The 25,288-nt window shown below is 42.4% G+C and overlaps 1 protein-coding gene and 1 pseudogene across 4 annotated transcripts; both read right to left on the bottom strand.

The window, feature by feature from the left end:
- Positions 1-558: 558 nt before the first annotated feature.
- On the bottom strand, positions 559-3,641 carry LOC125401615 (histone H3.3C-like; annotated as a pseudogene).
- A 3,618-nt stretch (positions 3,642-7,259) lies between these two features.
- Positions 7,260-19,433, bottom strand: LOC125397375 (tripartite motif-containing protein 30A-like). 4 transcript variants are annotated; one of them, XM_087908620.1, is made up of 8 exons: positions 19,126-19,429; positions 14,613-15,100; positions 13,848-13,943; positions 12,998-13,228; positions 10,125-10,147; positions 8,657-8,757; positions 8,364-8,390; positions 7,260-8,124 (listed from the first exon to the last, which is right to left on the bottom strand). In XM_087908620.1, exons 2-8 carry the CDS (start codon positions 15,030-15,032, stop codon positions 7,409-7,411), a joined length of 1,614 nt encoding a protein of 537 aa, XP_087764746.1. In that variant the 5' UTR covers positions 15,033-15,100; positions 19,126-19,429; the 3' UTR covers positions 7,260-7,408. The 4 variants fall into 4 exon arrangements, with proteins under 4 accessions (XP_087764746.1, XP_087764745.1, XP_087764747.1 ...); XM_087908619.1 differs by having other exon boundaries at positions 14,613-15,173; positions 19,126-19,428; XM_087908621.1 differs by having other exon boundaries at positions 7,260-7,998; positions 14,613-15,173; positions 19,126-19,428.
- Between the last annotated feature and the right edge of the window lie 5,855 nt (positions 19,434-25,288).

Below are 25,288 nucleotides of genomic sequence, written 5' to 3'. Positions count from 1 at the left end.
ATGGACCAACCCCTCGCTGTCCTGACTTCCTTACTCGTCTTCTCCCTCCTTCTGCCCTTCAAGTGTACCTTGGTAGCTCAGTCCATTGCTCTGATGAGGGTCTCTGTCTCTATCTCCATCCAACGAAGATTCTATGGTGATATTCGAGATAATCATCCTTGTGATAGTGGGGCAAGGACAGTTCAGGTACCCTCTCCTATGCTGCCCAAGGACCTAGCTGGGGACATTCCCGTGGACACCTCGTATCCCTTCTAAAGCCAAGTCTCTTGCCAACCCTAAAATTGCTCCCTTAATGTAGATATCTTCTTCCCTGCTCCCAAGGCAGTTTCTTTCTTTCTTTTTTCTTTATTTTTTTTAGTTTAATGTATTTTAATAGCAAACTTATAGGAACAGCATAGAAGACAGACAACATTAAAAACATGTACTTGCATGTAGGACAACTCGGTTAGAAAAGTATAGTGAATGATGGAATCTATTGTATGATAAAAATGCTACAAACACCATTTAGTTGCCGTCAACAAGAAATTTATTTATTTTAAAAAAATCTAAATGCTGGCATTGTCCAGAAAATTTTAACAGGTTTATTTATAATTGTTATAAAGTTGAACTGTTGAAATGTGTTCACTGAAACATTTTGCTTGCATTAATCCTTTACATCTTGCATTTATATTAAAAATTCACACACAAATAAAAATGGAAAAACTGCCAAATACCTGATTTCTGTCCCCTATTTTTCCACTCGCAATCATATACTTAGGTACCTTTTGACCCCATGGAAAAAATATCTAACATTCAGAACTACTGATAACAGGAAGAAGAGGAAAAAAATTTTTTTGAGAATGAAATGTTTCCCCTCATAGTGAACTCTTAAGCACGTTCTCCGCGTATGCGGCGTGCTAGCTGGATATCTTTTGGCACAATTGTTACACATTTGGCATGGATAGCACACAGGTTGGTATCTTCAAAAAGGCCAACCAGATAGTCCTCACTTGCCTCCTACAAAGCATCAATAGCTGTGCTCTGGAAGCGCAGATCTGTTTTGAAGTCCTGAGCAATTTCTTGCATCAGACGCTGGAAGGGGAGTTTGCGGATCAGAAGTTCAGTGGATATCTGATAGCGTCTGATTTCACGGAGTGCCACAGTACCAGGCCTGTAACGATGAGGTTTCTTCACCCCTCCAGTAGAGGGCGCAATCTTGCGAGTGGCTTTTGTAGCCAGTTGTTTCCTGGGTGCTTTACCACTGGTGGATTTACGGGCAGTCTGCTTTGTATGAACCATGGTATGGGCTACTCCTTACTTACCCCCGTTCTCCTTCGGCTGGAGAGGTGGCGCCACAATGGCTGCCCAAGGCAGTTTCTTTATTAAACCAATGAAAGCAACACATTAAACAGAAAAATCTCCGACATCAATCCAAGACGCAAGTTTTTGGGGTCTACTGCCATTATAAATATACATCAAGATTGCATAGTGGTGCACCAAATGCAGTAAGTAAATTCAACATTTAAACCTTTTCTGGGTCAGCCTAGTTGCATCATGGTATCCTAGAATATGGTAGCTATAGGGCATGCTTCAAAGGCAAAACACTGGGCTGGTAAGGTGATCACTTTATGGGAGGGTATCCTTCTCTGAGGTCCCATTTGTTTTTATTCACAGGGCAATGGGAAGAGAAAAGATTCTGAACACACCCAGACAGAATTCCTATCCTCCAAACATCTAACTAACAATACATGTAAGCCAAAAGCAGCAGGCCAGGACTGTTATTCACATTGCTTTAGAAAGTCCTTGCAAATTTGCAACAGGTTCAGGATTTATAGTCTTGCATACAGGACAAGCACCACAAAAATGTGGTAGGCTACACACATGGCTTACTAAAATGCTAAGAGCTGTGTATCCAGCAGACTTATGAAATGTGATCAGTAGTAATAATTTCAAAGTAGATTATATTTCTGATAAACCTTCATGGGAAATGATTCAGTATTTTTAGTAGCTGAAGGTGGGAGAGTTTTTATGAGGCTATTGGAAGGGATTGTTTTTATTTTTGATGAACTCTAACAGTAATAAGATAACCAACTTTATGAATTTCTTTTCTTCTACTGTCTGACTCCTTGATTAACATGACCAATGGTGATAGTTTGAGAAAGATACTCTATTCAAGGGACTGTTTTATATCTTTTGGACAAATTTCAATTCTTTGAGCTGCAGATCACTGTAGGCACCATAGCAAGACATGTTTTCAAGAAAGAACCAAAGTGCCAGGCTGCGGTGATGCATGCCTCTAATCCAAGAATTTGGGAGGCAGAGGCAGGGGGATCTCTGTGAGTTTGAGGCCAGCCTGGTCTACAAGAGCTAGTTCCAGGACAGGCTCCAAAGCTACAGAGAAACCCTGTCTTGAAAAAAAACAAAGAAAGGAAGGAAGAAAGGAAAGAAGGAAGGAAGGAAGGAAGGAAGGAAGGAAGGAAGGAAGGAAGGAAGGGAAGGAAAGAAGATCCAAAGCTATTGGATGCAGGTAATTGCAAAGACTGCCAAGATGCCTGTGAGGCTGGAGACTCAGGGAGGGTTGAGTCCTATGACTTGGGATGCTATAGAAAGATAAAACCTTCAAAACTGGCATGGGGTATAAAATGAGATCTTGTCACAGAAAATCTCTACAGCAGTCAATTTTTCCAAGGCTAACACAATCTTAATGTAGGGTGTAGAGGTCCCACCCTTGAATACCCCAACTCCGGAGGGTTATGCAGGAACATCTCAGAGTCATCCTGGTTTGCAGACTGAGTTCCTAGCCAGTCTGCATACAGCCATACAGTGAGACCTTTCCAAAAGAGAGAAACCAGAAACGAACAAACAAATAAATAAAAATGGCTAGTGACATTGATGTGGTGCTGATGGGGTGGTAAACACTGGAGAACCCCCTTTACAACCCATTGCCACATGTGCAGGGCAGGACCCACTATGATGAGGACATATTTGGTGGAGAAACGGGAAGGAAAGAAGCAGAAGTGGAACAGTTTGGACACTGTGAACAGAGACAGCCCTGACGACATGAGGATCGTGAGGGACAGCCTGATGTGAGTAGCCTGTGCTGCCACCGGAGGCCATAGTGATGTCCAGGCCTGTGCTGGACACCAGCGACCATGTCAGGGTCCATGACTGCAGCAGCAGGGGCCTGGGACATTGTCTGTGACCCATGTTACCCCCCAAAAGTCATGAAGACTTCCCTGGTCTTGCTGTTGCCTGGAGCCATGTTGATGCTTGAGGGTTGCATAGAGCTGGCTCTGACCTGTCCCTCACCAGCTGCAGCACTTGGGAGAGTAGGCCTGAATGTCCTCTGGGTAGCACAACAGAGCTGGCCGTGGTGGCCTGTGTGTAGGAGAGCTGGTCCCACCCCATGATGGTTGCAGCATTTGGGAGAGCAGGCTCTGTACCTTGTGGGCAGAGCAGTAGAGGCTGGTCCCGGTGGTGGGGGCACAGGAAAGCCTGACCTTCCCCTTGCTGAGGCAGTGCTGGAGAGCTGGCCCTTGAAGTGTGGACGAGGGAAAGCTGCCCCCAATAGCATGAGCACAGGAGAGCCAGTCGGGCACCTTGTCAGCTGCCAAAGGCAAGAGAGCTGGATTCACCCCTTGCCTGGGAGAGGTAGCCCTGGTGTCCCAGGTGCAGGAGAGTGGGGTGGGCTGACCACTGAGCTATTACCAAAATCTGGCACATTCCTCTTTAAAAGCAAAATGAAGAAAAGCAGGGTCTTCGTCTGTAACTGAGCCTGGCTCAGATGCACCACCTGTCTCTGGCCACCTGTCTCTGCCTCCTGAGTGCTGGGCCTACATCCAAACCATCATGCCAGGCTCTGGTACTCAATCTCAGCAATTCTTCATTACAGTCACAGCAAGGAGACAAAACAGACACCACATTGGATACAATTTCCATGAGGAAAGTTCCTAGAATTATTGTTGATGTTTGTTCATCGGCATCACTGTTATTACCTTCACTGTAAAATGGAAATCATGGGATTTACATACTTGATAGCTATTAATAGAACAATAACACTTGTTCTCTCAAGAAACAGATGTGAACAACTGTTGCTCTCTATTCCCCTAGACCCAAGACTCCAGGGAGCACCAGTGGTCTAGGGTCCAGGGAAGAACAGAGGCCAGTGTATTGGAAGGCTAGGAAGTCTGCATCCAGGGCAGTTGTTTGTTGGGGTAGCAGGTTGGTTTGTATATAGCATGAAGACAAAGGAGTACACAAAAAGCATTACTTTGCATACACAGGTTGGATTGAGGGCAATAAGGGGTTATCAGTTCAAATACCAAAGAGTGCCTGCCTAGGTGGAAGTTTAGGGAGGGAACAGGAATGTTGCAGCAGCAGAGGTGGCAGGTCCCTTAGTGTATCAGCTGACAGACAGCTAGCAAAATAACGTGTGTTGCTGCTAGCTTTCTGACAGGGAGGATAAGAATTCCTGACTTTTAAAATGATGTGGCCTTTTGTCCCTATGAGGTGGATCCAGGTTTTCCAACCCAAGTCAGGTTGAAGGTCTTATTCCTATAATAAATCTCTCAGAGATTTTGGGCTAGAGTCACACCCAACTGACATGTTTGATTGTGAAATTTCTCAAAAGCCAAATATTTATATATTTCTGCAACATATTGGAGTAGTCTTGATGACACTTCTCAGGACATAATTAGCAGAGTCAAATATTAGGAAAGTCGAATATTAGCCACCATCAGCCCTATCCAGTTGCCCATTGCAGCATCGAAACCCAGTACAGCATCTGTGCCCCCAAACTAACATACAACCATTTACTGACTGTGAAGTAGATGCTTTATTCTCAGTGATTTATTCCCCTTTTAATACTCACATAATCCATTTTGCATTTGTGTATACTGCCACGTGTATGGGAGGCAGAGGATAATCTGTAGGAGTTGGTGTCCTTTTACAGGTGGGTTAGATTGACTGAACCTTGTGAGCAACCTTGCTTTTACCCTCAGGGCCTTATAATAGACCCCACATTTGCTTTTTTACACCAACCTAGAGTATAGGAACACGATTGATATCAAAGGTGCAAACATAAAATAACATAAGCATAGGCCTTTGAGGATGTCATTCAGGGCTACACTGCTAAGGGGCCTGGCAGAAATGGAGCAGAGGAAGGTTCTCAGAACACACAAAGTCTTAGTGGGTGTCGTTGGATATAAAAGGAGCGGTGGGCTGCATGCTTTTTTGTTTTCAGCTGTAGCAGGAAAAAAATGCTGGCTTTCTGGGCTGTCCTGCCAGGGCAATCTCTGACTCTTTCAGGCAGGCAGTCTGACTGAGTGTGGTCTGTGAGAAGAATGCTGTAGCTTGCTTGCTAGCAAGGACCTTGAAACGCCATAGAGTTGTGGCAGTGAACTCAGTTCTGGCTGGTATCTCAGCCATGAGTCTGAAATGCTAAGGAATGGGCTGGATCTAGCCTTCAAAGCCACGGCTCTCCATATTGCTTAGTAAATTAAAGGCTCATGTGGTCAGAAAAAGATAGATATATGGTAAAGGGAGATTCAAAGATGAAGAAAACCTCTAAATATTTTACAGTGTGTTAAAAACATATGCAGGCTAAAGGTTAAAGTTCTTAGAAGTAAAAAAGAAAAAAAGGGAGTAGTTGGGTGTGGTGGTACCTTTAATCCCAATGCCTGGGAGGCGGAGGCATATTGACCTCTGTGACTTCAAGGGGTAGAGGTAGATTGACTTCTGTGACTTCAAGGTGTGGTAGTGCACTCCTTTAATCGCAATGCCTGGGAGGCAGGGACAGACAGATCTTTTTGAGTTCAAGGTGTGGTAGTACACACCTTTAATCCCAGCACTGGGGAGGCAGAGACAGAAGGATCTCTGTGAGTTCAAGGACAGCCTGGTCTACAGAGTTATTCCAGGACAAAGATATACAGAGATCCTGTCTCAAAAAGTAAAAGTAAAAATAGAAGAAATAGAGGTTAAAATAAAGATGGAAAATATACAGAGAATCTTGATACTGTATGTTATTATGCTCTCTTTTAATTGTTTGAAGGAGCAACAGTCGCCAAAAGACATTTGCTTATAAATGCTGCAGAATTAATCCAAGATAGGTATTTTAAAAATACCTTGGCTTCAAAATTGAAGTCAAAAGGTATGTTACTTTGGAGAAGAGATTTTGCTTTTGTTTCCACAGAAAATGAGAGGCTGTGGATTCATTCTGAGTTAAGAAAAATCAAGTTCGAAAATGGAAGACCACCTGAGAAATCTTTGATAGGAACAGATGGCCCAGATGACAGAGTTCTACATCCAGAACAGATTCAAGACTGCTGACTGAGATGATCAGACTCACAGGATACTCCAGACAGGACTTGACTATAAGTCTAAATTTTCTTTAGGTCCCCATAAGATCAACAGTGCCCCCAACCAGCAGGAAGTAGCCTGGAATACTACGCCCACATTCCCAACAAATGGACTATGGGTATTTTCCTCTGTTTAAAAAAAAAAAGAGGGAAATGGTATGGGAGAATTATCTGTATTCTGTCAATCATATTTTAATAAAAGACTGATTGGCCAGGAAGGCAGTATAGGTTGGAAAGTCAGACAGGAAATAGAGGTGGAACAAAGAGACTAGGAGTACTCTGGCAAGCAGGAAGCTCCCTCCGCATTCCTGTGCAGACCACCGAAGAGGCAGCATGTAACCTGCCCAGCTGAAAAAGGTACTGAGCCGTGTGGCTAATGTGGATAAGGATAATGGGGTAATATGTGTCATAAGAACTAATAAGTAGCCTGACCTAATGGGCCAATCAGCTTTATAATCTTATGGAGTCCTGTGTGTGATTTTCTTTGGAATTTGCCGGCTGTGGGGTACCGGGCGGGATAGAAACTTCAACAAGCCGGCCCTCATGTTACAGTTGGAGGTATTTCCTTCTTAGGTTTTGATGAACCTAAGAAGCATTGTGGTTAAACTGATGTACCACTAAGAGCTCATTCCTAGGCTAGAAACTCCGACACATATTTTCAAAAGACAAGCTCAAGAAGAACTTTCTGTCTTCTTCTGTCAGTGACAGAGGAATGGGGTTGTGGAGACTTGGCAGAGCTGAGACAAGCGGCTCAGGGGCAGAGCACCTCCTCAGCATGCACAAGGCCCTGGCTTCCATCTGTGGCACCACAAAACAGGAAGTGCAGGTTAGCAGAGGTCTTACCTCACCTCGTGAGGAAGAGACATTTTCTCTGGGAATCTGGGAAGAGATAATTTTCTATAACCTCTTAAACAAACAACTGAATCAAGGAAAAGAAACAATACTGGTTTGTATTTAGATGTGAAGGTCACTGACATGGGAAGACAAAAGTAGAAAAAGTTAAAATGACCCCACAGAGCTCAGAAATATAGATATATCAGACATGGGGACACTGTGCAGACATGGCTGAGGGCTTAGGAGGGCGGCCCACAGACTGTCAATGGCTCTAAAGACATCATAGGATTAAAATATGGATAAACGGCATCAGGGAAGTTCAGTTCACAGAATCTATAGATGAGAGCTCCATGGTTGGAAACATCATAAAATGAGAGAGTGCAAGCTTTACGGTCCAGGAAAACTCCAACACGAGTGGGAGGACAAGTCAGAGAGAGGAGCAAGACACTGGCATTGTGGGTGACGGAACACTCTTCAAAGGCATTATATACAGACCTGCTCCTCATCCCTACAACCCAGTATCCACATTTGGGCTGATAATTTACATGCTGCTTACCATCAGAATCATCTTTAACTTCATGTTTAGGTTGATAACTCACATTTTGTTTGTCCCCAAAATCATGTTTGTATTTAGAGTCAATGGCAATTTGAAGCCAATAATTTACATCTCGTTTAACATCAGAATTATATTTGACTTTGAAGCCCCTTTCATTTGCTGCAGGAAGCTGGGGTTGAGCACATCTTCCATCATTTATTCCCAGGAGCCAGGTATCGCATCTAGACACATCTACTTCCCAGTAATGTTTCCCTGAGTGGATAGCTGGATACCCTAGGACACCCAAATTATAGGTCTTAGAAATTTGAGAATTTCTTTTACCATTTCGATGTTGTATTTGTCTTTTGTCTTCATTAATGACAATGTTTTTATTGTGTTTTTGACGCAGGGTCACGTGAACTGCAGAAAAATGAGACATATAAGTGTCACATGGGAGGCAAGGTACTGCCTTATTGGTGATATAAGGAGCAGAAGCCTAAGAAGAAGTAGGAGGAACATGGAGGAACCGAGTTTGAAGTCAAAGAGAGGCAGATGCTGTTCATATTGGGAGCAGAAACATAAAACGTAAGTATTAGGAGAGAAATAAACTCTGAAAAAGACATTAAGACGAGAGAGGCTGATGTGTGATTTCTCCTTACCCCAGTGGCGCTGGGCATCCAGGAGCCCTGAAATGATGAAAATGCACAGCATTAAATGCAAGCAAGTGAATCAGAACATTAAGTCAATGTGATCTGCAGAGTGGGGAAAGGTCTGGTAATTGTGATATAGCACAGGATGAATGATGATGTCCATTAAATATCATCATGGGGATTCATTATCTACTCTTCTGATTTCCTCTACTCATTATCAGAGACATCTCTTTCTATCCAGAGAGTGCAGCCCCGGCACCCCTAGAGTCACCCAGGTAATCACAGAATGTAGCTCCTCTCACCTTGAAACACTTGCAGCATGCCTTTCAGATCTGGAACTCGGAAGATCCTTTTTTGTCTTCTCGGAAAAATTTTTGGCTGTTTCAGTCTTAAATTCTGACTCCTAGAGAGAAAAGATTGACCTCTACATCTCAGAAAGTGTGACTTTTGACTAGCATGAACTGCCTATCACTCCCTATCATTTTAACCATAGAGGTCCTGGAGCTCTCCTGAGAATACTGAGCAGGGAAAGAGAGGGTAGATACTAACTCTGCAGACATAAGAGACACACTCATGACCGCTCCTGCTTACTTACTGTTTGATGTTAGTAAAGTCTAAGATCCTTACTTGTACAGTCAAACAACTTGTTCCCACTCTCCCTTTTACTTCTCAGAACTCTTAAGAAATGATAAATTAGTAAATTTAAAAACAAATAAAACTAATGCAAGTAAAAACAATAAAGTATGGGCTTGGAATGGAGTCACAAACCTTTCATCCCAGCACTCTGGACACAGAGGCAGGTAAATTTCTGAGGTCAATGTCAGCTTGGTTTACAGAGTGAGTTCTAGGCCAACCAGGGTACAGAGAGAAGACCTGTCTGAAAAAGTAAAGATACAGGCAGACAGACAGACAGTGAGTGAGTGAGAGAGACAGAGATAGTGAGACAAAGAGTCAGACAGAAACAAACAAACAAACAGGCAAATAAATAAATGTGGTTTTCCAGGACAGTCTAAAGTCAGGGTACAGAAGCTGCTCCTGGGTAAGAGAGTCACATGAAAAACCATCTGGAGAAAGCCAAGACTTCAAACATTTTTGTTATTATGGACACTCTTGGCCAGCTTCTGAATCTTTAAGAGCTTTTTTGAGATGACTATTATGGAAAAGAGAAAAGGAACATCAAACTCATGCTGACATTAGCTCCATATGTTCAGAAGGAGCCTGCTGCCGACAGCCTGGGTGTGACTCTCTACACACAAGGGCACAGCTTTCCAGTCTTCTGAAGTGTGTGGTTCACAATGAGCAATTGTGGACACTTTTCTATTCCCATGAGAAATACACAGATCCACAGGAATTTTCCCCAGTATACAATTCTGTGAGCACTGCAGACAAGGAAGACATACCCTACCTAGGATGAATCTGTAAATCAAGTACCTGTGAGCTGATGACAGAGCCAGACACAAGCACAGAGCACGGACAGAAAGATGGAAACACAAGGAGTCTGAAAGCTCCTGTGGCTCCATTTGCCTCTTCCCACTGCTGAGCCTAACTCTGTGACTCCCCTTACCCAGACCCTAAAAGAATCAAATCAGTTTTCAGTAGTTACAAAACAATCAGAGCCTGTCTTTCCCTGCGTCCTACTCCTTCTTACTGCAACTACAGAATAACACGTTTCTTAAATTCCCCCAAATCCATAAGAGATTTATTCTAGCCAGACACTAAATCATTCTCAACACACAATAGGGCTAATCTTTCATGTCAGCCCAAACATACCTTGTTAGGACATGATTCACACCCTAGAGGGAATGGAGAAAACACAGTTAATATCATGTTCTGCATGTTCCTGCTCTGCACAGTCATACTCTCTCACTGGGTGCAGAGACAAAGTCAAAGAGAATCAAATCTGTCACCAAAAGTTCTTCAAGACATGAAATAAACGCACTGGTATGCGCATTAATTGTTTTGTATGTATACTAGTACAATATTTTCTGTCTCATGCTGTGAGAATTTGGAGACCAAAGATGAATAAATGATAGTTTGAAAACTTACATAAGTTTTTCTGTGCATACAACTAAACATATAAACACATGTGTCTTTTCCAAGTTCCATGTCAGCTATCTATCACCATCCTTGCAACTAACATGTCTTAGAAACTTTTTTCCAAATTATTTCAGTCATTTGCACACAATTCAAAATGTTAATAATGAAGAAGCCACAAGGTCCAGAAGCTTAGATTGTTTGATACTTAAGTCCAGGTAACCATCTCTCTCTTTCCCTTTTTTCTTTCTCTGTGTTTTCCTGGCAAGAAAAGAAGTCAATCTAAAGAGAGATGTGTGCTTCTCAATTTGACAAACCGTTGAAACAATGACCCCTTCTAAAAGTGGAATTTCTCCAGGAATCTCACACTGGGAGAAGGAAAGCACCGCTAGCCAGATGGAGAGCAGGCCTCCTGAAAGATTTCACGCTGTTTTTGTTACTTGCCAGATCACATAAAGTCTGAGTCGGAACCAGATAATGATGGGAGACCACACCTTGACAGGGACTACTCATGTGTGCATATATTTGGGTCTCTGTTTAAACTTTGATCTCACATAGAGAGAATGAAGATGGAAGAGAAAATGAAGTGGGTTTTTTAAAAGATCTTTTTGTCCATCTTTCAAATGCGGCCACAGTAATAAAAATCCCTTTTCTGCTTTCCAATAATTACTTCGCTCTTTTATATGGGTCAGAAATCAAGGCCTGACCAACTAGGTCCACTTTGCTATGTTTAGTAGGCAGCTCTGTGAGTCCTTCGTCCCCGGATTGAGAACTAACACTATGCAAGTGTTCTCACATGTGCGCATTCCACCGGATATTGGTAGATTTAACTAAAGTTAGATTCTTCTAGGAAATGTGTCTTTCTCCTTACAGATAACTATTACTAGGAGCTCCTTGGGTCTGGTTAAATTTCCCACGGAAGTCCATTTTCCGTAGTGGATTTGGTGTGGTTTAGGCTTCCACAGGTCTTGGGTTTTGGTGTCACAGCCAATCCCAGGTCACGTGTGCTGCTGCTAAGCTGTGTCCAGAAGACGCTGTTCCTCTTGTACTCATCCACCACCTCGCGCTCTTGCATGTTTTCTGCCCTCCTTCCACAATGATCCCTGGGCCTTTCCATTTAAAGCTGTAAATCCTGTAGTCTCTTCCTCTATCCACCTTGACCATGTTTGTTTTTTACTATGTAACCCTGCTGGCCCATAACTCACTATTTTGACCAGGCTGGCCTGAACCCATCTACCTTCATTTGCTTCTGCGTTCTAACTGCTGGGATTAAAAGAGTGAGCCAGGATACCTGGCTGCAGGTTGGGAAGCTTATATTTCATTTTCAAAGTTATGTTCTTCTCATGTTTTTCTTTCTGTGTATGAGACGCTCTCACAGGCAGTAGGTTCTTGGCCCATATTTTATATAACATAAACCTAAAAATGTGTATCCATAGTAAAAAGAGTTTGGAGAAAACTAGAATTCTAGTTATAGGTGAACTCTGATGTTTAAACTTGTCCTCACTGAGACATCTGTATACTCACGTTCACTAAGTCATTATCATAGTAGATAAAATAGAGTCCACTGGAGAACTAATCACCAGAGGAATGGAAAAACACGATATGATAAACATGTAGGTTAAAATATTAGACATTCAAAGCAAGTATTGTCATTTGTGGTAACTTGGCTGCACTCAGAGCATTTATGTTATACTAAACCAGCTGGGTAAAAGAAAAAAAACAAAAACAACACTAAGTGATTGTATTTAAATAAGTGTCATGTCCAAAACTGATTCCACAAGAGTAATGATTATTTTTTGGGTCATTAGGGGCTGGAGGCAGAGAATGTTAGGCAGATTCTTTGATCAAGAGATACAATTTCAGGCATCAGGAGTATGGTGGCTGTAGTTACTACCTATGTGAACTAACTTAGTTTAGCCAAATATGTCTAATTCCATTTAGTAAAGATGATAAATGAGTGTCCTCGATAATAGTTAAATCAACACCATGGAAACCAAAGAAATTAAAGGAGCATGAAAAATTTCTAGAGCTACCAGATTGACAGTTGAGACAAAAGGACCAAATTCTTACAGAGGTCTTCATCACCAGAATATGCCTTTGTTTTAAATGATTCAAAAGTGTGATAGAGTAAAATACAATACAAACTTTATACCTGTTAGGATAAAGAAGACACCCTTCATCTCGGATACTCAAGACAGAGGAAGGAAAACTCCCTGAGGTCTTGGAATGCAGCTCCCCTCCCAGTGACCAGACCACTGAATCAGGGCAGTGAGGTGAAAGGCTTCAAACATCCAAGGAGAGAAACCATTTCCAATCATTTCAAATTCAGATAAAGTGACTAATGATTGTTGGATATGCTTCACGCATGCTCGCATTACAGCAGGGGAGTAACTAGCCACGATGCAACAGATTTTCTCTACATGGTTCTGCTACTGTACTGTACTTGATAAACTAAAACATGCAATTTCCTCTTGCAATGCTTGCAATGATTCCCCAGCCTCTGAGGATGATTCAGGAAAGATTTCAGGGAGGGTTCAGGGAGACCTACTGTCCTCCCCAGGGAGATCACAGCAGCACAGAGGGAGCGAAATAACTTCCAGGTGTCTAACCTGCAGCATCTCTATGGCTGAGCAGTCCAGCTGATGCTCCAGATCTGAGATGAGGTCTGTCACTGACTCCCTCTGCTTCTCCAGCTCAGTTTCCAAATTTTCCAGGGTGTTAAGAATGTCTTCCCTCTCTTTCATCAGCTTCTGCAGCTCATTCCTCTCCTTGGAGTCCAGGAATTCCCGCAGTCCTTTAAACTCCTTCTGAATGTTTTTTGCCTCACTCTGTATTTGGTTCTTAAGGGATAAGAAAAGGGAAACAAATTTAGACTGCCTAATGGGGCTGGAACAGAAATCCACTGTTCTGATAGGAGTTCTTGCAGGAACTGAGCTTGGGAAGGGAAGGCAGTCTTAGGAAAGCATCTGTCTCATTTCAGTGTCTGTTCATCACATTCCAAAACAAAGATCTTAGGTCACTTTTGCCAAAGTCCCTTGAGCCAAAGTGTGTACATGGGTGCGACTCGGTTTTCACACAGTTGTCCAAACTCTGTTCCTGCCTACAATACCCCTGATTCTACCTCCGAACCCCTGACAGAAGCTAACCCCAAGAATAGAACTGTGACTGTTCTGAAGCTTCTTCCCAACGGTCACAGTTCCAGAAAGCACCACAGGAGGAGTCCCGGGACTCAGTGCCATTCTCACCAGGCCCCTGCCATGGTGTCAGCTCCTCACACAGCCAGGCTCAGCTGTGATGCCCTCTCTGTGCAGCCCCAGCTCCAAGGGAACAGGCAGAGAGGACTAATCAAGGCCTCTTGTCCCCATCAGCCTCCAGGGAATGAAGAGCCAGGGAGCTTCTTGTCCAGGTCCCTCCCCAGTCATCAGGCTAACTCCCTTAGGAGGTAAGGTCCCCACTTGCCTCCCAGGAAGTTCTCTCCTTTTGAAGGTCAGCTTCCCACTGGTCACATCTTTTCTCATTAGCCATCTGCATCTCCATGGCAGCCTGGAGCATTCCCTGTGGGAGAGGAAGTGAAGCAGAGTCAAGCTGTGTGCTTAGTAGGACAGCTGCTCCTAGCCAAAGGCCAAGAAACCCTTCTGAAAAGACAGGAGGTCTAAGACTGTTCTCTTTTTAATACATTGTGCCATAATTCGTGCACATAACGTAGATAAATCATCTTCATCTCAATCCATTCCCGTATTTACACACACACAGCCCCATAGAGACAGACACAGAAATCTCTCTTAGTCAATCACCCCATCAAGGAGACACCTCTCACTTTGATTCTGGCATCAGAAAACTGGGGAAACTGTTAGCTCTTTTGCTCTTTCCTATAAACATATACATCCATCACAAGTCCCACAACTGACACTGCAATTTATTTTTGAACCTGAATCTTTTTATGTAGCCCTGGCTGTTCTGGAACTCCTCTGTAGACCTCCATACCCTCAAATTCATCAGCAGTCAGAGTTCTGGAATTGAGTTATGTGACATTACAAGGCCACACAGGCACTCTCGTCAGTGCCGAATACCAATCATTTACAGGCCCCACTGTTGATAGTTACTAGATTGAATTAAATCGTATGAATGAACCTGGCATGAACATTAAAAAAAATCTCCATGAAGAGGAGACTTCCCATATGTTACTGTCTTCTGCTCTGTGTCCCACACCCTTCCACTTCCTACCTTGTACTCATGGGCCACCTCTTCAATGAGAGCTGTTTGGTGACCACGGTGCTCCTGAGATCTCTCACAAAGCCAGCAGATGGCCACCATGTCCTTCTCACAGAAGAGCTGGAGTTTCTCTCCATGTTGTGCACAGACATCCACCTTCTGCTCCTCCTCTGGGCTGGACTTGAACCCCTTGAGCCTCTCCACTATGTTAGCCATTTGCCAATTAGGCCTCAGATTCCCAAACAGGTAACTATCTCGGCACACAGGGCAGATGCCTTCCCCTTCTTTGCCTTTGCTGGATTCATAGTTCAGAGTGATGCAGGCTCGGCAGAAGATGTGGTCACAATCGGCACTCACAGGTTCTTTCAGAAGCTCTAGGCAGATAGGACAGGTCACCTCCTCCTTGATCATCCCCAGGACTGATGAGGCCATTGTTGCTGTGATGCTGAGTCTGTCTGTCTGTCTGTACTCCTGACACTTCTGCTCAGGTACCTGAGTGACTGGGATGATGAGCCAGGGGACAAGTGAGAAAGAGAAACTCAGCACTGTACCGTGAAGAGATCAATGAATGCCCTGGATGATAAGAGAAAAGAACAAAGGAGAGAAATATGGAGAGAAGTTCAGTGACATGGCAAAGAGAATGTTGTCATACTTTCAAGTCCTCTGCTGTATTTCATCCAAAATGACAAATTTCAGATTCAGGATTGCTATTACCTTTCACTGAAGACCAGGAAGAACGTGTTTCCTTTTATCAGTCTCATGTCCTTCCCTTTCTTTCTCAGGACAAAATCACATCTTCAGTGTTACAAGCATTAAACTACTCACTTCTCCCCCACTGTACTTCCTCTTTCATCAGCACCAGTCATTGTGAGCCTCTGATCCTCTTTTTACCAGTCTCTTGCCAGAGAGCCCAGGGCTAACCTGGAGTGTATACAGTCCATCACCTGATGCACATAGGCAACAATTTTTCTTATTGTATAGAGTGTTTATTACTCTGTAGAAGATCCTAGATCAGTTCCTGGCACTCACATGAAGCGGCTGATAGCTGCCTGCAAATTCAGGAATCCACCAGCTGTGACCACCCAGACCATCCTTTCAAATGTGTACACACACAGGGAGACCCACAAATACACAATTCAAAGCAAAATGAAATGTTGTTTATATTTTTTATGTTTTTTCTTTTTCTTTTCTATTCTTTTCTTTTTTTTTTTAGTCCAGTAGTGTTTGGATTTTACCCATTTCTATTAATCTGTTTATCAGCACATGGCTGTGGCTTACTGGCTAAACTTTGAGCATGTCTGTCTCCAGCAGCCATTTCATGGCTTCTGTCTGACTCTTCCTCCTTTTCCCCACCATTCTCTTTAGTTTTTTCCATGTAGCTTTGTTTTCCTAAAGCTTTGCTATAGGCCCAAAGCAGTTCCTTATTCATTTATCTTTGAAAGCAACACATAGAGAGAAGGACCTCCCACACCACTCAAGTTCAAATGAATCAAAGACCTCAACATAAAGCCAGCCACGTTGAGCCTAGTAGAGAAAGTGGGAAGTATACTTGAATGCACTGGCACAGAGAACCACTTCCTAACTAGAACCCCAGCAGCTCAGGCACTGAGAGAAACAATTAATAAATGGGACCTCCTGAAACTGAAAAGCTTCTGTAAAACAAAGGACACAGTCAACAAGACAAAGCGACAGAATGGGAAAAGATCTTCACCAACCCCACATTAGACAGAGGTCTGATCTCCAAAATATACAAAGAACTCAAGAAATTTGTCATTAAAAAAACAAATAATTCAATAAAAAAAGTGGATACAGACCTAAACAGAGAACTCTCAACAGAGGAATCTAAAATGGCTGAAAGACACTTGAGGAAATGTTCACCATCCTTAGTCATGAGAGAAATGCAAATCAAAACAATTCTGAGATTCCATCTTATACCTGTAAGAATGGCCAAGATCAAAAACCCTGATGACAACTTATGCTGGAGAGGTTGTAGGGAAAAGGGAACACTTCTCCATTGCTGGTGGGAATACAAGCTGGTACAGCTCCTTTGGTATCAGTATGGCAAGTTCTTAGAAAATTAGGAAACAACTTTCCTCAAGACCCAGCAATACCACTTTTGGGTATATATCCAAAGGATGCTCAATTTTGCCACAAGAACATGGGCTCAACTATGTTTTAAGCAGCATTGTTTGTCATAACCAGAACCAGGAAACAACCTAAATGTCCCTCGACTGAAGAATGGACATGGAAAGTGTGGTACATTTACACAATGGAGTACTACACAGCAGAAAAAAATAATGACATCTTGAAATTTGCAGGCAAATAGGAAGATCTAAAACACATCACATTGAGTGAGGTAACCCGGACACAGAAATACAACTATTATCATATGTACTCACTCATAAGTGGTTTTTAAACATAAAGCAAAGAAAATCAGCCTATAAATCACAATCCCAGAGACCTAGCCAACAATGATGACCCTAAGAGAGACATAAATACATCTATTCTATATGGGAAGTAGAAAAAGACAAGATCTCCTGAGTAAATTGGGAGCATGGTGACCATGGGAGAGAGTTAAAGGTGAGGGGAGAGGCAGAGAAAAGAGTAGAGAAAAATGTAGAGCTCAATAAAATCAATAAAAATAGTATCTGGAACAACTAAATGTGTACTCTCTAGAATTCGACAAATTTTAAATCTGGAGAACTCTAATGTGTGCACTGTAATATCCCATAACATATGGCAGTAAAGAGAGTCGATGCCTAAGATCAGGTGGGAGGGCTCCACAACTGATGAAGAGCAGGGGAGGGCAAAGGGAAAGAGGATGGGCTCATGACAGTCCTCCAAGTCAGCCTGGACACAGAGGGCCTGGCCCGTGTCCTCTGCTGTCTGCATTAGCTTGGGTGGAGCTGGATTCCCTGTCCTTTCTTGGCTGTGAAAATCTTCCCAACAGCAGACACCTTCCAGTCTTTATAGCATTAAAATCAGTCAGGAGCTTGTGCTCTCCCTGGAAAAGTAGAAAAGTCCTGGGACTGCAGTGTTCACCTGTAACCCCAGGTGTACAGCCCTCTACAAACTGAGAGTCAGCTCTGCTAACCAAGGATCAGCTTTTAGATACTCCGTCCCCCTGCCCCTGACCATTTCTGTCCAGAAATTGATGCGAGCTGAGTTAACTTTTAAATGAAGGGATGTATATGACTTTTGACTTTTTGGTTTTACGTTGTCCCACATTCTTCCCTGTTCTGTGAAACTGGCAGTGTCAGGGGAGGTGCCGAGCCTTGATAAACTGTTAGCGAGTGTCAGTGAAAAACATGGAACTGAGTACAAACACTAGTTTAACTAAAAAACTCTGCTGATAGAAATTGCAGAGAAGGGCAATTTGTATCTGAGTTTTACCTTGAGATTGTACAAATTCCTTTGTTATTGCCTAATGCTTGCTATAAAAGGAGGAGTTCAAAAACCGGCCTTTATTACAGCCTTACAAAATCCATTTCTGGCTGTGGTCTCAGCTAGCTGATCAACTTTCTGTGCCCCATAGTGATTTTTCATTTTATTTTTTTTACTGTTTCCTGGAATCTGGTTTCTGGAATAAAGTTTGCTTCTGGTTTATTAGACTTGATGATCTGTCCCCATCTTTGTGTGACCCCCGTGGACCCAGCACTATATTAAGGTATCATGTCCCAAAGGAAAAGAAAGGCTGTGATTTCAGTAAGAGTGGAATTCCAGTGTTCTCACACAATCTTTTTCTTCTCCTGTCAACTTATTCTTTGTCTGTTTCCTTGGGATCGAATCCTGGGCCTAGCATAAACTTGTAAGTGCCTGCCAACTCACTAACTGCAACAACACCACTGGGCCTTCTCTTCTTCCTTCCTTCCTTCCTTCCTTCCTTCCTTCCTTCCTTCCTTCCTTCCTTCCTCCCTCCCTCCCTCTCTCCTTCCCTCTCTTCTTTATTTCCTTTTATACTTGGTCTTTTGGGTCCCAAGGGATGCCTTGGACTTTGGAACTTACTGCATTAGATTTCTGTGTTGCTAGAATTACTAGCTTGGGCTGAATTTCATTTAGGCATGGCAGGCAAGGACCAAGGGATAGGCAGGCAAGGGTAATGACCCTTATGTAACATTAGCAATTCTCTACACACTTGAGACTTTTTCACAGTACAAGTGAATGTACAAGAGGCTCCAGAAAGATTGGAACTTCTAATATAGACACATAAGCAAAGGGAATGATACTATAGAACCTTCGGCAAATTCACTATTACACAGCAAGACCTTCAACTTCGTATTCAGACACCACTCTGACTTTAATCCTATCTTGCAGCAGAGGTTTCCTGAGAGACTCAATAGTAATCACTACAAAGAAGAGAGTGAACTCCATCTGGAGAAACAACTAAACATCTGTGCTATTTGAAAGCTTTCTTCCTCTAGGCTTCTCCCCTTACTTGCTCCTCATCACCCTCCCCACCCCAGGACTCAGCGGGGAACCAACAGTTCCTCTTTTCTGACCCTTTTCAGTTTAAAATTAAACTCACCAGAATGAAGAGCGTTTTCTTCTCAATTCTTCCAAATTCTGCTCTCTAGATTTGCTCTCAGGCCTGCAGAGAGCAACCAAGAGATCTTGAATCTGTGGAGGGGAGCAAATGGAGGCCACCGTTTCTTAAGGATTTGTTTCCTAAGTCTGATCTCTGCCGAGCGAGAAGAGAAATGAAAGTTAAGATTTTGAGGGTTGAAACTGAGAAAGAGAAACTAAATAACTACCAGCCAATGGGATGCTAGCACATTGGTATCTGGGGTTCTACCATCAGAGAAAGTCAGTTTGCCTATGTCAGCTCTGCCTTCCCTGAGCTTAGGACATAGTACTATAGGAAACTGTCATGTCATTTGTTGGGGCTCATGTTACAATCATCTAAAAAAGGTCTTTATCCCCAGGAAAGCTGCCCCTGAAGAAAAGGGGCAATGCCCTCTTGCTGCACCTGCACTCCTGGCTGGGTTTTGCTTTGTGTGACAGGTGTTGCCCAAAGGGAAAGAAAGTCCAGGTGAGGGACAGAGAACTGCAGTGTTCCTCTGGACTTGTGTAAGTGGAGACTGCTCATTTGCTTCCCAGCCACCCAGACCCATATAATCACACACAATCTATATTAATTATATTAAATATATTAATTATAACACTGTCTGGCCAATAGCTTAGACATATTCCTAGCTAGCTCTTACATCTTAAATCAACCCACTTCTTTAATCTGTGAATCACTGCAAGGTTGTGGCCTATTGGCATTGTTTGGCATCTTTCTCCATCGGCAGCTACAAGGTATCTCCACGACTAAGCCTACTCTCTCTCTCTGTATCTCTATTTGGATTTCCCACCTGACTTTATTCTGATAAGCCTTTGGCTGAACAAGATTTATTTTTAACCAATGGTTAATGGTAAAACATATTCACAGCATACAGAGGGGAATCTCACATCATTTTCCCTTTTCTGTATAAATAAAAAGGAAGGTTTTAGCTTTAACATAGTAAAATTACATATAAGCAAACAGTTATCAAGCAAGAATTACACTTACAATATTTAGTCTATTTGTATCTTGCAAGTTTCATATCTAATTAATCTTTTATCATATAAGAAAAATTATAACTGTAACTATCTGTCTTCAACTCCACCAAAGACTCCAGAAGGATATAATATTTCCTAAGAAAATAAGAAGTGCTTTGTAAGAAGCTTCCAAAACTCTAGAATTGACAGAGACATCTTGCTGCCTGGACAATCACCTAAAGGTTTTCTGTAACATTCGGGCATCTATCTTTAGCGTACAGGCCCATAATATCCTACAGATTTTTGCATGAAATAGGAAATTTGAAAGAGTGTTTCACCTATATTGACAATTTTTCAGTCACATTCTTCTGTGTCCTGCAGAGTATCTGACAAACTCTTTCATGAAGTAGGAACCCTGAGAGGGTTTCTCACCTTCTTTAGATAAGTCCATCGGTCATTTTTCTGCTTGTCTAGTTTATATAATGTTCTGTCAAGCAGTTGAAGCAAGAGCAGTTTCTTGACCAAATGGCTAATCTTGCCACAACAACAGAAAACATCACAAGGAGTTTCTTCATTGCCCATAATCTCTGAAGTAAATTGGTGCTGCCAGAAGCAGATGGATTTCATTATCAAGAAATACATTGAAGTTCTAAAAATATTTTAAATGCCATGTTCTGTAGGTCTTTGAAAGTTTTAAAGAATACCTGTTCATCTGAGATATATCTACGTACATTTAGAAAGCATAATTAACATGACTTCCTGCTGCCCGGCTCCTGACCACCTGGCTGGCTTATACCCCAAAATAACAGCACACAAATTGTATTCATTTAAACACTGCCTGGTCCTTTAGTTCTGGGCTCTTCTTGGATAATTCTTACATCTTTTTTTTTTTTTTAATTCTTACATCTTGATTCAACCCATTTCTGATAATTTGTGTTCACTCCGAGATTGTGACTTACTGGGAAAGATTTAGCATGTCTGACCTGGGAGCTGGCTCCATGGCAGCTCTCCCTGCCTGTCTTCTTCCCAACATCCTGTTCTGTCTACTCCGTCTACCTATTTTCTACCCTATCAAAAGGCCAAGGCAGTCTCTTTATTTAACCAATGAAAGTAACACATAGACAGAAGACCCTCCTAAACCATTTCCCCTTTTTCTGTTTAAACAAAAAAAGGCTTTCACTTTAACATAGCAAAATTACATATAATAAAATAGTTATCAAACAAAAATTACAGTTACAATATTTAGATCTATTTTATCTTTATCATAACAATGGAAAACTGTAACTATATATTCTTCAATTCTATCAAAGACTCCAGAAGGATATAAAATTACCTAAGTAAACAAGAAATAAACAACTTCTAAAACCCTAGAAATGACAGAGACATCTCGCTGCCTGTACCGTCACCCAAAGTTCTTTTGTACCATTGGGGCATCCATCTTCAGCCTATAGGCCCGTTGTATCCAGCAGACATTTCCATGAAGCAGGAAATTTCAAAGACAGTTTAGTCACTTTCTTCTGTATCCTGCAGAATGTTTCACAGACTCTTTCATAAATCAGGAACCCCGAAGGGCCATCTCACCTTTAGGCAAGTTCAGCAGTCCTCTCTCTGCGGGTTCTTTGTGTCCGGTTTATGCATCAGTCTAGGCAAGAGCAGTTTCTTGCCCAAATGACTAGCAAACTCCATAAGGAGTCTCTTCAATGCCCATCTTCCTCTTGCAGTAGATTGGTGCTGCCCAGAGCAGATGTGTCTCATTGCTGGGCCAGTGTTCCATCCCTGAGCTAAACCCCTTGCTCAAACTTCACATCTTGATGAGGTCAAGAGACTGAGCTGTTGTTCTTCCTGTGGACACAGTGGCTGTCAATCAACACTATATTCTGATTATAATTATATATATATATTATGATTATAATCAATATTATAATCTGATTCTTTTGAATTGTTAATGATTATATAAAATTCTTTACAACTTTTTGATTGGTCTTGTGTTGGAGGCAAGGTTTTATTTCACATCCCAGACTGGGTTGGAGCTCGCTCGTGTTCAGGGTAGTCTCCAGCTGCTGGCCGTACTCCTCCCTCAATCTAGCAAGTACAGGTGTTAAATGGATGAGTCACCATCTTTGTCTTTTATAGCTTTGAACCAGTGCCTTTTCTGTTTCTTTCCAAGGCCTTCATGGGACTCAAAATAACAAAATGCTTAGACAGCCATCTACCTCTTTGTGAACTTTCTCTGCAGCCACAATTTCATTCCAATTCTGTGCAAAGATTTGACTTTGTGGTCAGCTCTACTACCAGCCTCGAAACTCAGTGACAAGAATGAAGGCGGCCAGGAAAGCACAGCACTGGCCACGCTGCTGAGCAGTGCCGTAATGTGTGTGAGTCTAACTGTGTCAATACACACTGGCGTTTATTTCACCACAGGGAAGGCTTCCCCATGAAACACAATTAAGGAAGAAATATTAACCAAACAGAACATCGGAGAGATATGTAGATACAACATTTTTTCTTGATTGAATTTATAATTTAAAATTTGAATAAGATTATCTGTTATTTTTTGGTTTTTCAAGACAGAGTTTCTCTGTAGCTGTCGAGCCTGTACTGGAACTAGCACTTGTAAAGGAGGCTGCCCTTGAAATCACCAAGATCTGCCTAACTCTGCCTCCCTAGTGCTGGGATTAAAGGTGTGTGCCACCACTGCCCTGATATTTTATAATACAGGTATTGTAATTCTTCAAACAAAGCATGGTAATGTTTTGAGTGGCTGATGCATACTCTGCCAGCATGTAGTGCTAGAACCTCCAATCTAAACACTGCCCTGTAACTCCCTCTCTGCTGTCACAGATAGAGACACGATGGAGCTGCACTGGAAATGAGTTCCCAGGAGCTGCCTTGCTGGTGCCACACTAACCTAAGTGAGTTCCCATGACAGGGCATCCTATGTTGTGTCACATGTCTGTCCTGCTCCTGCCTGGAACTCAGAGAGCCTGGCTGCAGGCATCTGCTGTGAACCTACCCCTCCATCCTACAAAGTCTGGATCTTGTTATTCAGCCACGGGGACCCTGATGCTCTCCAGAGTTCTCTCCATTCAGTCTTCTCTGGTAGTGTGCCCTGAACTCTCATGGGAGCACTCACCATGGTGGGTTTTCTCTCTCTCTCTCTCTCTCTCTCTCTCTCTCTCTCTCTCTCTCTCTCTCCATCTCCCCCCTCTTCCACCCGTCTCTCAATTTATGACAATCTGACTGCAAATAAACTCATTATTGCCCACCAATTCTCCACTGTGTCCCCTTGAACCAACTACCTCATCCAAAACCTGGAACATTCCTCTTTAAAGGCAAGACAAAATGCAGCAGGGTCGGACTCTGTCACTGAGCCTGGCTCAGATGCACAGCAACCTCCTGTCTCTGCCTCCTGAGTGCTGGGACTGCATCAAAACCATTATGCCAGGCTCTGGTACTCAGTCTCAACAATCCTTTATTACAGGCACGGTGAGAAGGAGACACACAGATGCCATGCTGAATACCACTGACATGCCGGAAGTTCCTAGAAGCATTCTATTGCTCACATTTCACAACACAGCACAAGGGAAGTTTACCACATCACGGGCATCACCGTCATTCATTGTAAAATGGAAATCATAGGATTTACATATTTGATAAGAAACAAATGTAGCACCACTACAATTATCCTGTCAAAAAATAAATGTGAAAAGCAAGATATAATCATCGATATCTACAGCATATTAGAGTAAATTTGATGGCAGATCCCAGGATCTATCATCACGACACCAGGAACGAGAAATCTTCATGTGTCCCTTCTCCTGACTTTTGCATGGAATCAGACCTTAAACTCAGTAATTATCAGAACAACCATCTATGGAGTGTTCACTGGATGCTTTGTATGCATTGAACTTCCTTTTAAAACACTTACATAACTCATTTTAGATTTGTGAATGTGTCTAGGTCTGCATGTACTGCACATGTGTCAATACAGAGGATAATCTGTAGGTCAGAGTTGGCTGCCTGCTTTTACCATGTGGGTTAAGTGATGGAACTCAGGTCACTGGGCTTGGAGGACGATGCTTTTACCCTCAGAGCCTTCTAACACATCCAGATTTATTTTCTCACACTGACTTATAGTATGTATGTACTCTTTATAGAAAAAATTAAAATAAAATAAACAATGAATAATAACAAAAAGCAAACAAAACCAAAAATCCTATAAAGCATAGGCTTTTGAGGATGTTATTCAGAGTTACACTTCTATGTGGAGTAGATTAGAACCCAGGTACTCTGAACACACAGAGTTAGTGTGTTGACTGAAGTTTTTTTTTCCCACTTGGTCCTGCAGCCATTAAGTCCCAAAGAATCACACAAATGTCTCCATTAGTTATAAACTGATTGGCCCATTAGCTCAGGCTTCTTATTAACTAATTCTTATAACTTACATTAGCCCATAATTTTTGTCTGAGTTAGCCACGTGACTTGGTGACTTTTTTGGCGAGGCAGTCACATTTTGCTTCTTCTGATCTGGGTCATGACTGCAGACTGCACTTCCCTCTTCCCATCATTCTCGTTGCCCTGCCTCTACTTCCTGCCTGGCTACTGGCCAATCAGCATTTATTAAACAAGTATACGAAACAAATCTTTACAGGGTAAAACCATTGTCCCACAGCATTAGTGTTTATTATTAGAGATATTTCCTTCTTAAGTTTTGATGAAACACAGCATTGTGGTTAAACTGACATGCAACTAAGGGTTCATTCCTTTGCTAAAGAGACACCTACATGTACTTTTCAAAAGTAATAGAAGAGCTGGATAGGAACTTTATAGTTGGAAGCTGCTTGTTTGTTGCTGGTTGCCCAGACCAAATTTACCACACAGAAGCTATAGTAATTATAACATTGCTTGGTGTATTAGCTCAGGCTTGTTATTAACTAACTCTTACATTTTAAATTAACCCATTTCTATTACTCTGTGTATCACCATGAGGTTGTGGCTTACTGGGTAAGGTTCAGGGTATCTCTCTCCTTTGGCAGCTACATGGCGTCTCTCTGACTTCACCTACTCTCTGTCTCTCTTTCTCTGTCTGTCTGTCTGTCTGTCTGTCTGTCTGTCTGTCTCTCTCTCTCTCTCTTTCTCTCTCTCTCTCTCTCTCTCTCTCTCTCTCT

This window comes from Myodes glareolus, chromosome 7 (assembly GCF_982192425.1).
Source record: "Myodes glareolus chromosome 7, mMyoGla1.1, whole genome shotgun sequence".
In the NCBI taxonomy this organism is placed as follows: Eukaryota; Metazoa; Chordata; class Mammalia; order Rodentia; family Cricetidae; genus Myodes; species Myodes glareolus.
This window is presented reverse-complemented; position numbering and strand designations above follow the sequence as displayed.